We start from the raw sequence: 14,339 nt of genomic DNA on the forward strand, positions 1-14,339 counted from the left end.
TGTTTCAGCCATCTCAGAGATTGTGCTCAAAGCCCCAAGGAGGAATGCAACATCAAACCAGCACTGGAAAAGAGCAGCTCTGCACTGAAATCACGCCACAAAGTCCTTCTAGATAAAGGCTTCGTCACGGGAGCATTTATTAATTCACCAGGAGCCTTTATCCTCAGGACTAGAGTAGTTGGATTTTGAAGAAAAACAAACTCCAGTAGCAAAGGTATGAGGAGAAGTTTACTCTTGGACAGCTTTAACACGGCTTAAATCTCTGTGACGAAACTCCATCACCTTCCCCAAATGGCTGGACAGTACAGCAGAACTGTTACGTGCCCCCCAAGAGAGAGCCTCCCTCCCCCCCAAACCCATTGTCTCGATGTTACCGGGTTAACCACACTCTTGTGCACTATAGGGAAGTTAGACAACCTATCTGCCCCTGGTGGTTTCCCCCAGTAACTGCGGCTTCCCGTTCCATGGAGACAGAGCTCGGGAAATTACACGGGACGAGTTCGTTTATGGGCGCCGATCAAACGCGGCACAGCAAACGGCGAAATCGATGAACTCAATCGTGATGGAGAGCTTGCCGCCGCTGAATTACAGGCTCGGCGGCGCCCGCGTACGAAGCTCGCCTCGCCCGCGACCGGCTCTCCGCAAACACGCGCGCGGAGACATTTCACAAGCCGCTGGAGACACAGAATTACACCTTAAATCTACAATCCCCTGCATACATTAGTGGCGGGGGGTGGAGGGTGTTGCCTTTAGACGAGCGCATGAAACCGGATCTGTTGAAACGGTGCAGCGCGGATACACTCTGGCGACCAGACGACCCCAGCAGTTCTGATAAAAGCAGAACGGGCTTAAATGCGAAGCCATGCTCTGGTCGGGGCCACCCTTTCACGCTCGACCTTCATCTGGACACACCAAGTAACGGCAATATCACGGCTGACGCTGGATCAGCCTGTCGCCATGACGATGCCGTAGAGAGAGCCCCCAATACGCCGTGCCGGTCGACGACCAGTATTTCGGGCAGCTGCAGAACGCAGGGGGTTTAGCAAAGGGTTGATTAATTTCCAAAAATAAACCATATATTGTCATTTTCTTATGACCCCTCACGTTCACGCATTCTGTTCGCATGTGAGAAAAGGGAAACATTTGGGGACCTCCTGTGATTGTTTGTAATCGCCAGCATCCTGCCCCCCCTCGGCTGTGCTCGCAAACCAAGGTCGCTTCGTTACACCGCACCCGGATGTCACACCCCAACGCACCACACTGCGCCTGGCATCCACTCGCCTCCCACCACTGCTGGCTGGCGAAGTCCAACGGCGGCACATTCCGACCAGCGAGACGGAAGAACTGAGTATCGTCATAAACTGCCCCCCCACCAAAACAGCAGCTGCCCCCCACACTGACATTCTGCTGCTTGCTATAATAGACTTTCTGCACCCTGCTTGGTTAAAGACCAGCTACGATCCAATTCCTCACTCAGTGTTTTTTTTTTAAATATGAATCACAAACACACACAGAAAATCCCAGCCCTGCACACAGACCTCTGCAGTTTGAAGTCGCCATGGTTCCCCAGATCACGGACCCCGTAACCATAGAAACCACCCAGAAGAGAATTAAGCACGATTCTCCAAAAAAAAAAAAAAAAAAAAAAAAAATTACATTGAATTTAATACTCCAAAAATATTTATAATTGAATAAATAAAAAAAAAAGAATTTATTCTTTAGTTTTTTGGGGTAGGAACAGGAAACAATTCGTGTTAAAACGCATTCTGTGTGTGGAGATAAAACAGGGGAAAAAAAAAGTGTGGTCAGTTTACAGTTTAAAAGGATCCCAACGTACCATGTAAAGCAACAACACCAGAAGGCACCAGAACCGTCTCACATTAAGGGTGACACCATTACGTGGTCGGGGGTTAGAGGTCAGTGGTGATCACTGGTGTGATGCCGTGGATCAGCAGTGTGGGGCCCAGGTCACGGGTCAGCAGGTCCAGCTGGTGCAGGTAGGTCGGATAGCGATGGGTGTCGGCTGGGGGGCGAGGCAAGTACAGGAAGCGAACAGCAGGGGGTGGGTCAGGCCGCTGCAACACCAGCTGGTTGACGGCCCGGATGTAGTCGTCCGACAGCCGCGTGGCATTGCTGGGGAAGCTGTTGGCGTAGTCCTCCTCGTCCTCCGCGGCCGGACCCGGCACACCCTGCCGCTGCCAGTGCAGGGCCACCACGTGGTCCCAGGGCACCATGAAGACGTCGGCAGACATGCGCAGCTCCCGCAGCAGCTGGCCCAGCTTCTCCTCAGGTCCCTGTGGGCTCCGCCCCTCCTCCACACACAGGAAGAGGCGGAGCCTGGCTCGCTTCCACGCCCGCGCCATGTTGAGGACGCAGGCCAGCTGCAGCAGGAAGAGGCTGCACGTGTCCACGTAGCTGCTACTGTCGGGCCGCAGCAGGTTCAGAGGCCACACATCCACGTAGAGCGACCCCCGCGGCTGGTTCAGCACATCCGCGCGGTCAAAGTGGCCAAAGTATCTCGCCAGAGCTACGTTCTTCAGCATCTTTACAGCGTCCACGACGATGGACACGTATTCCTGGGGCCCTAGGTCACGGTCGCCGGTACGCAGCCCGGGAAATTGCAGCCCCAGCAGCTCCTCGGAGTCCTGAGAGGGACCCAGGCCATCCACAGCGGCGCCCGAGAAAGCCGGGGCGTCCTGCAGCTGGTCTTGTGGCGTGCAGTCGTCATAGAAGCCCAGCACCAAGGTATTGGGCCTCATCCCGCCTACAGAGGGAGAGGAAGGAGAATATTTAAGAGCGAACGTGACGCGAGCTCATGCAGGCGAGTCCGTGGCAGCACTGACCCAGGCCGGAGATGAAGAGCAGGTGCTGGACCCCGTGCCGGACGGAGTCGGCCAGCGTCAGGTTCACAAAGGCCTTGATGTTGAGCTGGTCGACGAGCGACAGCCAGGAGTCGTAGCGCGACTGCAGGGGGTCCGACGGTAGGGACTCTGTGGGGGGGGGGGGGGGGTAGGACAGTGAGACCCGACACCCAGCTGAACACCCCACCCCACCAGGAACAGGCCAGTACCCAAGTCCCCCAGCGTGATGTGGCCCAGCACGTAGAGGCCACTCTTCTTCATGTCATTGATGAAGGTGATGAGGCCCACACTGCCACGGGGGTTGGCCACCATCAGCAACACCTGTGGCCTCCAGAACTTCACATGGTCCTTCCTCACATCCAGCATCAGTAGGTATTTCCGCACCTGTATGGGGGGCAAGGGGGGGCGTCACAGCATCAGTGCACCCCCACACAAAATAAGACCCCACCACAACACACCCACATGTAAAGTGCCTTGGACAGACTATTGTGAAGCTCGTATGGGTCTTATTTACACAAAGATGGGCAGATGGAAATATTATTGGTTCAGAGAGAGAACCAGAATGTAGGGAAGGTGGGCCCAACCAACTAGAGGATGCGGGACAGACATCTGATTGGTTGGTCCCGCCTCCTCTAGTTGCTTTAACAGACCTCCTCTATAATCCGATTGTTTCAGAGAGAGAACCATTCATCCTTCTACCCTCAGAACATTTTTGTGTAAATAAAACTCCCATGAACTGCAGTGAAAGGTACTATATAAGAAATGAATTGAATTGAATGAAATCCAATCAGAGTGGACTGGACAAGCCCCAGAGGTGCAGCTCGTACCTGGTGGAAGATCAGGGCTTGGCTGATGTAGCCCCAGCTGCTGGTGGGTGACAGATAATGGATGACGAGGAGCAGCAGGAGCATGAAAGCGATGCTGGCCGAGGCGTAGATGGCATTGATGAGGAACATCATGACACCGCAGCCCAGGATGCCCAGAACGCAGGTGTGCCAGGTGAAGTAGCGGAACGTGGGCCTGAAGGGGGGTGTAGGGGCCGGGGTCAGAGGGCAACCACACCGCAGGGGCTCCGCCGAATCTGCACCCGCAGCTGGAGAGACTCAAGTGTGGACCCCCCAACCCCCGATGCAGAGAACATGCCAGAAGCGATGGATGAGCGGCATGCGGAGCGATGAGCAGCTTAGCCAGCCGTGAGTGCGGAGGTCACTGGTCACACGCCGGCCCCTCCCCCAGCTATGAACATTAAGCGCTTTCGCCTTTGTTGTAATTATCATTTAAATGAGTCATCGGCATCGTCGCCAAAACCCAGCTGGGAAAAAAAAAAAAAGCACCTACAGGAACAAAAGCCGGCAGCCGGTGCCTCATACGCACAGGACGTGGTGTTTAACGCCACAGCCCACCCCTCCACCGCCACCCGCCCAAGAGAGGGGTGACGGCAGGGCACAGAGACAGCAGCAAGGTAGGCCAGCAGACGGGCGCATGGACGCCTATAACCGCTCACTCCCAGGCAGGCAGGCGCATGGACGCCTATAACCGCTCACTCCCAGGCGGGCAGGCGCATGGACGCCTATAACCGCTCACTCCCAGGCGGGCAGGCGCATGGACGCCTATAACCGCTCACTCCCAGGCGGGCAGGCGCATGGACGCCTATAACCGCTCACTCCCAATACTTTTTCCTTTTTAAAAATTTCCTGTTCAGTTTAATTTTATTGATGTCTGCTGCCTTCCCCACATGCCTCTCTCCCCCTGTCTTCTTGGGCTTCACCCCCCATCTTTCTGGGTGTGTAATTATGCTGAAAGCTGGCCCACAGCCACCCCCCCCCCGTGAGTATCTGATGGCTTCAGTGATAGTGCATTTCTGAAATGGGTCCCCCAATGGCCCAGTCGCTGATGTCACTTTGCTGACATTAGCAGGAAATTGTGCCAAAGTCCTTGTTCAGGCAGGCGGAGGACAGCCTTGCTGGGAGCGAGGGGGCCTGGATGAACACCGAGCGCGTGGACACACCATGCTGAAGCTGCTTAATGAGGACTGATTAACGAGGGCTGGCTGATTACACTATGACCCCACCTTTAGCTGTCAGGTTACAGGACATCAAAGCCAGTTCAGGGTCTAAAAATTAAATAACTAAATAAATAAAAAAATCCTGAAAAGACTACAGGCTTGGAGACTGACGAAATGGGTTCACGTACAGGAAAAAGCCAGGATGGATCACAGACCTACATCCAAGGAAAGCCAGACCAACCAACTGACCGAGTAGAACCGCTTTCCGTCTGCCATCCGAGTCCAACAACAACAACACAGCTGAATTTAGGCAAAAAGCAAAAATGTTTCTGCTAAATTAGTTATGCTAATTACAGCACATTTCTCTAAGGACACACGGCTAAATGGGTTTAATTCTGTTCGCCTCAAAAGACAGGCGAGGGAAAAAAAAAAAATGGCAAAGCCAGTGAGGCTGACAAACAACAAAGTGTCGGGAGGGGGAAATGGGCTGGCGGGGGCCCGCAGGAGCTGGGGAGGGGAGTTCTTATCAGCTCCGAGCCGAGCCTGGAGCGCGGAGCATGGAGCCCAGAGTCGGCCCAGGCTGTTTACCGCAAACACTGCGATGGTCACAAAGGATGGCGGCACAGAAAATCCCCCCCGGCAGCTCGGGGGGCTTTATCAGCGGCAGAAACGCACACGCCGGCCTGCCGGAGCTCAGCAATTAGCGTGAAAGAGGAAGAGAAGGGGACATGAAAGCGGCGAGAGGCTAGGCGCTAACGAGCATGTTCCTACACGCGCCGCATAAAGACCGACATGCTCTGATTAACCCGTGACTGATTGCTGTCCACTGCCCCCCCCACCCCAGGCCTGTGACAGATTCATGCAGGAAAGCTGGGACAGCAGTCCCCTCCTATGTTTCTCTAGTGAAGCTAGAGGAAGCTGGAACCTACAGCTAGAGCCCAGCCATTCCAATCCCAGTCCTCCGGGTCTGAGCCCTGCTGATTTTCCAGCCTTCCTTTACCTGGAAACCAGATGTGACGCTTCTGGCCAATCAGAATTTATTATTATTAATAATAATAATAATAAACTAGTAACATGGGAGAACTGAAAACAAGGCCTGAATTTAGAATTGAGGTCCAGATTTGAAGAGCATTGACCTAGAGGGTTGTGGGTTCGGATCCCTCCTCTATTCCGTGCGTGAAGTTTCATAGTAATTGGAATAACTGGCACCTATATTGCCCATAACTTGTACACCCCCTGCCTTGTGGCCTAGATTGTCTAATACAGACCTCAGGCCTTCCCATCATGACCATGTTAGAGGACAGAAGAGGGAGTTTCTGACCCTGCAGGAGGTAGGCCTGCCTATAGAGAGGCCTCATCTTCGAGCAGATTGTCCTGGGGGGCCGTAAGCTGTGCAGCATTTCAGAGGAACTCCCAGGTCATCAGTAGGCGGGCTGTACCTGAAGTTTGGAGCAGAGGCCCACTCGAGAGCCAGGCAGGCGAGGTCCACGGCAGCGTAGACCAGCAGAAAGAAGATGGTCACAATGCTGGCGATGGTGTTTAGTTTACCGGAGAAGAGAACCAACTACACAGGGAAAAACAAAAACAGGAAAGTTCAGTATGCGCAGGTATACATTAATATCCACCCTGATACTACTATTAGTAGCCAAAAGGGGGAGCCATGGAGCAAAAATGCATGTAAAACCACACACACACACACACACACACACACACACACACACACACACACACACACACACGAGAATAGGTTCATGAAGCCAAAAACTCCCTCATCTTAACCTGTGCAAATCGACCGTTATTACAGAGCAAGAGACAAACATCTTTTCATTTGTTTAATGATTCTTTGTCTGATTCTAATTGTAACCATCACTATATTGGGCTTGACTGTGCTGTTGTGACAAGCAATGGAGTGTGCACAGCAAAACGCAAGTGGAGCGTGTGTGCACACGTGCATGCATGGGTACACACAGTCCCCAATACATCGTCCCTGGTTCTGCTACTGTGGACACCTTCCAAAACCCAAACCACTGAACTCAAGGAAGCTCTACAGTGTCGAATGACTGGCTGGCTGGAGCCCAGACTGGACCGGCCACGGTCAGCATCACAGCGAAAATGGTCGGGGACAAAAGACCGGGGGAGGGCGAGAGCTGCAGATGGGAAATGCTGAGATACCTTTGTAACTGGTCTTTCAGAGGCCAGAGCTGCGTATGAGGAGACGTGGCAGCCATTAGCAACGTTGTGACAGGACAGAGCTTAAGACTGGAGCAGAACCAACAGCTCGCCCAAAGGGCACCCCCCCACCCCGAGTGCTCCCCCCCCCGAGCCCAGGTCTGCCCCACCTGCACGAGGAACCAGGAAATGAGCACAGACGCCCAGGGGTTCCCGCTGCGAGATGTCTTCTTGGCGGGGGACAGCACACGGCCTGTTGAGGGGGGGTAAATAGGAGTCAGTGAGTAGTACACTGCCCTCATGGGGGGCGGGGGGTGGCAGGGACCTTACCAAAGAGCTCATCTCGTGCCAGGGCGTATAGAATGCGAGATGCCCCGATAAGGTTGCTCATGGCCGCAGACAGCGTGGAGGAGTACACGCCGATGATGACGAAGGGGTGCCACAGGTTAATGTCCTGCAGGAAGCTGTAATCTTTCTGTAGCAAAAGCCTAGAGGAAAGAGGGATTCAGCCAGGAGGTCAGTGCACGGTCATCTTGAAGGGGGTGGGGCCAATTATTATTAATCAATGAGACAACCAATAAGAATGAGAGCCTGGGGTGTGTTGAAGGTGGCGCTCCCCAGCAAGGAATTACCTTGATTACCTTATCAAGCAAGTATAAATTAGACAGGAGGGCGGGACCTCAGGACAGACCTGCAGGGGGCGCCATTTCTCCCTTAAATCCTGTCGAGCCCCGGTTGATAGCACCCCCCCCCCCGACTTACAGCTGAAGGAAGCGCACCCCAGAGCCGCGAGACTCCGCCCACCGCCCAGCGGCAGCCCCCTGCCAGCGCCTTTGGCGGTAATTAAGACTCCCATCATGAGTCTTTCAGCTTGAACAGTTTTAACACTCATCATCAGAGACCTATTACCATCCGGTCGATACCATCATCTGAACACACAGCACCTCTACCGCAGACGGCAGCTTTCGGGAGTCTCAGAATCACCCGGGATAATGAAACTGCCATTCAGTCGACGGACGGACAGAGACAGCGAGCGGGAGGCGGCAACCCAGGGTGTGTGTGTGCATAACGTACATCACACACGCACTCTGACACGTTCCATCGCTCGCATTAAACCCATAATACGAGTCACTGATTGGATCACAGCTCTGAAATGAGTTGCAGTAAGTAAATAAATAAAAGGCAATAAAGGAGAGATAGATGAAAGGGGCTGTCTAGGGATGTTTAAATGGAAGAAGAAAAGTTTCAAAGTGCAGTGTTTTCACTATAATTATTTTGACCCTGGTGAACTATGACCCCTGACAAGCTGGTCACATGACAGACAGAAATTACAATGTATATGTGCATACACACACACACACACACACACACACACACACACACACACACACACACACACACACACACACACACACACGACGGATGGAGACACGCAGTCCAGACTGACAGAACGGTGCCATTAGACTACCTGGAGCCACCAGCATCCCAGTATCCAGCTGGCCAAGTTCCCCATCCTCAGAAGGGTTCCAGCAGCTCAGCGGAGGACAAAACCGGCCAGCAGCTCTTCAGGTTCAGTTAAAAGCTGGTGAGCAAATGCTGCTAGCGCACCTCGCTACACGCCACTGGCTTGGCCAGGATTCCGGCCGGCGACGGGCTTCGTCTGAACACGAGTGGGGACACCTATGTGCTGCATGCTCCGCAAGCCTGCGCTGGACAGGAACCAGCCATGGGAGAGAGTCACGTACTCAACTTCAGAGTCATTAAATGACATCGAAACCAACAAGCCTGGTGGAGATGCCATCGGCCAGACCCAGGTGGGTTCCAAGAACCACTGGCAGACAGAGAGAGGGGAGGAGTTTCATACTAGCTGGATCAAAACGCACCACAGAAGCATGACAGCCGGCTGAAGCCCAAGGGCACTGATCCCACACGCATTAAACCAGAAAAGACAGGAGATAATTGAACGTTTACAACTAATTAATACATGATCTCCCCTAACGAATGCAATTCACGGTCATCGCCTAGGAATTGTAACGTACACCGACACACACCCCACACACGTACTGCTTCTACTCCTTGGCAAAAGTGGCAAGTTATAACCACCTCGAAGTTGAAATGTTCATAAATTTACTTGCAGAAAGTGAAGAGGATTTAATGAGGACAGCAGCAGGAAATAGGAAAGCCATATTATTCACAAAAATGATAGCATGACCAATATTGGACCAAGAGATCAACATCACCCTCTGGTGGACTGAAGGGCAAACTGCAGCCTCAGCCAGCTGCTTTTTCTTAGAGCACCATGAGCACAACACACAAAGACACAGAAAGAGGCACCAGCTGCCTCAGATTGTTTAGACCAGGGGTTTTCGTCTCCGGTCCTCGAGAGCCACAATCCTGCAGCTTAGTTCTCTCCTAGCTGTTCCACCACACCTGATTCAACTCAGGAAATGGGTGGTACTTCTCAGAGAGGTTGGATCAGGGCTGTTAAATGTGGAAAAACACAGAAAAGAGTAGGGCTGGGGGTCCCCTGGACTGAGCTGGACACTCCCTACTTTGACTAAACTTGGTCCTTGAAGAAACTAAGGTTAACCGTCGCCATCTAATGGTCACAGCCAGTATTACACATTTCAGGCACAATCCGTCTGGGCATTTTCACAGGACTGCGGTTTCCACAGGTCTTTCGCAGCTGATGTGACCCCCCCCCCCCCCAACTCTGTAAGGAGATGCCAAAAATGGAGGAAGAATGGGAGTGTGTCACAGGCATTGTGCAACGCTGCTCCTCCCCAAAGCCTTTTATCAGCAGGGGGTAGTGATCGCTTCCCCTTTTAATGCTCGCTCCTGTTCCAGCTGGCGTCACATGACCATGTTGCTGGTGTGGATAAGGGAAGCAAGCACTTCCCAGGTGGACCCTGCCATATCTCGAGCGCATGCAGCAAACCCGAGAGGCTCCGTTGACCAATCGGTGCGATCGGGACGGGGACGTCACAAAAGGCAGGCCGGTACCCGTCAGTAAAACGGCACCAAACCGCCAGGCGAAAATGCAGATGTGAAACAGAAAGGATGGCAGAAAATTCCCCAGAGTGTCCCAGGGGGGCAGAATCAAACAGGCAGTTGTGGCAGCGAAGCTACACTTCCTCTGAGCGTGTCCACATCACACGACCAAATGGATCACATGATCGATCACACGCCATGTTGGATCCAAGCAACCGTGTCGAAGAGAAGTCCAACCTCAAGACCTGCAGCCAGCACAGGGAAGTCAGGAACTCCAACTTGTAGCTCAACACCAGCAGGCAGGCATGTATGAAAAAAAAGTCACATGATTACACTGGGATGGATGTGGCGTGGAGGGGATTATGGGGGGGGGGGACTGACCGCTCACAGGAGCACGCCACCAACACACTGAGCAGGGTGTAAGTGATGAAGGTGAAGATGACCGCGGTGATGGTGCCCCTGGGGATGGAGTAGCTTGGACTCTTCAGGTCTCCTGAAACAGAACCGCCCATGGAGAACGGAGACTCAGGTCACCGGGAGCACCGAGAGGGGGAAGGGTGTCGTCACCCTCAGCCCGCTGCTTACCGGACATGTTCGAGCCGGCCATGATGCCCGTGCAGCCGTTGAACATGACCGCAAAGACCGTGGCGAAGGTCATCATGGTCCCGGTTGTATAGTCCACTGTGTAGTCAGCTGCAGAGACAAAAATGTGGCAGGCGATGACCAACCCCGACCGGGTCGACCGCGGCATGACAGGCAAGCAAACAAAAAGGCACCCTAACCCTGACCTCCATTTCCAGTCTGATTCACACGAGTTTCCTTTAATGTTTTGCTCATTTTTCCCCTCATGTGGCTGAAATACAGCTATTTAGAGCTGAGAGTTTCAGCCATCTGTACCTGGACTTAACGAGGCATCATATAAGATAAAATGATAAAAGAAAATCCTTCTCAATACAACTGCCTTAGGTGCTCTGTCGTTCTTCTAGAAAATAGGACACTGGAACAGGATGAGCGCCGAACTTTGTGGAAGCCCATCGGGCCATAAACATACGCACCGTTGAGATTGCCCAATAGCGTGTCCAGTTTGAACCCTGTGAAATTGGCACTGTGCACTCTGGAGTAATTGGACACAGGTAGTTGTACCACGTGGGGTCGTACGGCGAAAAAGCTGATGAAGACCGTGGCCAGGACCAGCATGACGATGAGGAAGATGAGGAAGGTGGCCCTGGCGTAGATGTGGGCACCCACTAGGCACACCAGCAGGCACACCAGCAGGATGACCGTGCCGTAGAGCAGGGACCACCAGTAACCGACTGGCAGGACGTGCTGGGTGCTGGAGAGGCCAGACACATCTGTGGGGAGAGGCGAGTGAGGCGGTAGATGCACATCCCTCCGACAGCAGAGCCCTCTTTCATGCAGCAAAGCTTTCCATACCTTCCTGAACACCGAAGGTGGAGAGCACCGCCTCAACCAGCCCCAGCACGTAGAGGGCGCTCCCGCACACATTGGCAAAAAAGAACATGATTCCAAGGCTGCCGCCAAACTCGGGTCCCAGGGCTCGGCTGATCATATCTGGTGGGACGGACAGTCAAGGATGGAAACAGTGGGTGTATGGGCAAGGGGAGCGAGGAGACTGAGGAAAGGAGTAGAAGTTAAGCTCCAGAGTCCGGAGGCACTGTTCCTGAGGAGAGACGCCGGCGAGACCCAAAGCCCGAGCCAGGACACCCTCGGACCAAAACCAAAATTTGTTGAGCAACTATTCAATGAAACTAACATTAAACTAAAACCTCACGTGACAGAATACATGTGGATTAAGCAATGCCACAAACCCTCAAGGTCAAAAGAGAACACTGTTCAGTGATATTGGCCAGTGACGGCGGCTGACAGACACAGGATACAGTAGGCACCGCCCGCGTCCAGAGCCCCATTGGTAGAGATGGCGCACACGGACAGCACGGTCATGCTGATGATGAAGTAGGCCACGAACAGCATGGCAAACGTCTGGTACAGGCCACACTGCCCCACCACGAATCCTGCAGACACAAGCACAGAGCCACTGGCCCTCAAATCACTGCATAGCAGTGACGTCTGATTGACAGATAGACCATCAGGGTCAGCGGGAGGTCGCATATACAGTGATATCTGTGGGAGCATATTAATATTAGTGTTATGATTGTTTGCCATGAAAAGAACTGGAACACACCTCAAGGAACGCACACTGCTAAAAGAAGATAAACATTAACAAGCTGTTGCTTACATCCGAGTAGCACATTCTTGGTAGCGCAGCATGTGCACCGGAAGGAAGGATTAAAACCAATCAGGGATTTCCTCTCACATTTACTCTAGCAGGCGTTTAAAGGATCAGAGAAGTTTATACATGTTACGTATAAAACGGCCGGCATTTTCAGCAGATTAAGGACAAAAAGCAGGCAGTTGACACCTTATAGGATCGAGAAACAGAAGCCTTTTAAAAGGACTATGACCCTCATCTGCGCGGTAAGTTATTTACCACTGGCTTCCAGGCTGTCATGTGAGAGATTAATATTAACCTCGGGGCTGGATCATAGACTTACGACCGATCGGCCCTCGGTAAGTGTCTCACTTACAGAACTGCCTAGCGGAGTGACCGAAGCCCGCCATTATTTATAATCATATCTACAAGGCAATACATCACGACAGACCCAGCGATGCCAGGCTGGACAGAATGCGCCACCAAACACAGCCAGCCTGGCCGGATCTCCGTCTGCAGACGGGAACCAGAAACAGTCCGTACACCGGATCCTCACCAATACGCAGGAAGACAACGACGCTGAACATGGATAACAGCGTGGGGATGACCACGCCGAAGAAGGTGGACAGCTTCTGCGGTCGACTTTTGGACGCCTTCCTCCGGGACGCCGCCGGGATCCGTTCCACCGCGACCCCGACGGGACTGGAGCGCTGCTCCGTTTCATTGACGCTGGTGGACAAGCGATAGTGCAGCAGCGGCGTCCGCTCCGTCATGGTGACGATGGGCCGAACCGATCACCGCGTCGCCCGCCCGCGCCCCGTATACGTGCAGTTGTTGCCGGTGCGCGCTGAGAACAGTGGAAAACTGAACGATCAGAAGTGAAATAAACGAGTCGCCAGCTGCCCGGCGACGAAACGAAGAAATAGGCGGCGAAGACGCAAAACTCAGCCGCCAGTGAGTTCAGAGCTCCTCCGCAAATTTTAATCGCGCCCGTTTACCGGAGATTTAGTCGGGATGATCATGTGACCTGTACACGTGGGCGGTTCCTCGTGCGTCCCGTCACATGACTCAGCCAATCAGTGACAGATGAGCGTTCGGTGTCACTCCGGTGATACCTGCTGGATGGTGCCCCGCCGGTATACATATTGTGACGCTCTTTTCTTGACTGGGGTTCGTTAGGCTTCGGGGTTTATTTAGGAATGAGGCCGGAGACTGTATAGGGATGTATGTGTGTGTGTGTGTGTGTGTATATATATATATTTACTCCCCTGATATAAAATAACAAGAACATATAGCTCCGCTCAGCGCTACTTATTTCCCGCTGCTTTTCTTCTCCCTTCTCCAGCGCCAACTCTCTCCTTTTATTTCCTCCGTCACCTCATCTCACCCCCGCGCTCCATCCGCGAGCCCAACAACGCAGACCCTCTTCCCCCTCAACACCAAATTACTCTTACATTATCAGCAAATAACTTGCGATCAACAGGCATGAAAGAACGTGCATAAACACGTTGTACGGTATTAGCTACTGTATGTTTTCTAAAACGGTTGAAATTGGCTTACAATAGAGAATTACAATATACGCATTTGTGCCCTCAAGCCATCTTCCAACCGGTTATCCTAGACACGGTTGTGGGGAGGCATGATCGCCAAACATACGTTATTATAGATTCTGTGAGGTCCCGGCCCGCCCTATAGGCGACATAGGCATCGCCTGAGGCGCCATTTAATTAGGGGGCGCAAAAGAACGTGTGAGAAAAATCAGAATACCTCTAATTACATTCCATGATATTGCAATTATTTATTTAATATTTACCTACTTTTCCTGTGAAAGATATACCAGCTAGCTGTTTAGCAACCAGATACCCTGTGCTACTGAAATGCTTTTTAATATAAATGAATAATACACATTTAACAGTTTATTAAAAAGTTCTAACGATATCTCCTACTGACTAAAATGGGGTTTTTATATTTAAAGAAACCACACCTTCAACCTTCACATCCAAATGTAACGAGACAAAAGCTTATATCAAAATATAGTATTCAATATTTATGTGTGCCAGTATCATCTTCCCTGACTGTTTAT

The 14,339-nt window shown here is 52.4% G+C and overlaps 1 protein-coding gene across 1 annotated transcript; it reads right to left on the reverse strand.

Moving 5' to 3' along the window:
- Positions 1 to 1,185: 1,185 nt before the first annotated feature.
- zgc:153039 (uncharacterized protein LOC767698 homolog) lies at positions 1,186 to 13,417 on the reverse strand. The gene is made up of 13 exons (XM_048980935.1): positions 12,813 to 13,417; positions 11,925 to 12,059; positions 11,461 to 11,598; positions 11,082 to 11,378; positions 10,612 to 10,719; positions 10,408 to 10,519; positions 7,366 to 7,523; positions 7,206 to 7,288; positions 6,306 to 6,430; positions 3,689 to 3,881; positions 3,071 to 3,245; positions 2,844 to 2,990; positions 1,186 to 2,764 (listed from the first exon to the last, which is right to left on the reverse strand). The coding sequence occupies exons 1-13, from the start codon at positions 13,027 to 13,029 to the stop codon at positions 1,911 to 1,913; spliced, it is 2,742 nt and encodes a 913-aa protein (XP_048836892.1). The 5' UTR covers positions 13,030 to 13,417; the 3' UTR covers positions 1,186 to 1,910.
- Between the last annotated feature and the right edge of the window lie 922 nt (positions 13,418 to 14,339).

This window comes from Brienomyrus brachyistius, chromosome 17 (genome assembly GCF_023856365.1).
Source record: "Brienomyrus brachyistius isolate T26 chromosome 17, BBRACH_0.4, whole genome shotgun sequence".
In the NCBI taxonomy this organism is placed as follows: domain Eukaryota; kingdom Metazoa; phylum Chordata; class Actinopteri; order Osteoglossiformes; family Mormyridae; genus Brienomyrus; species Brienomyrus brachyistius.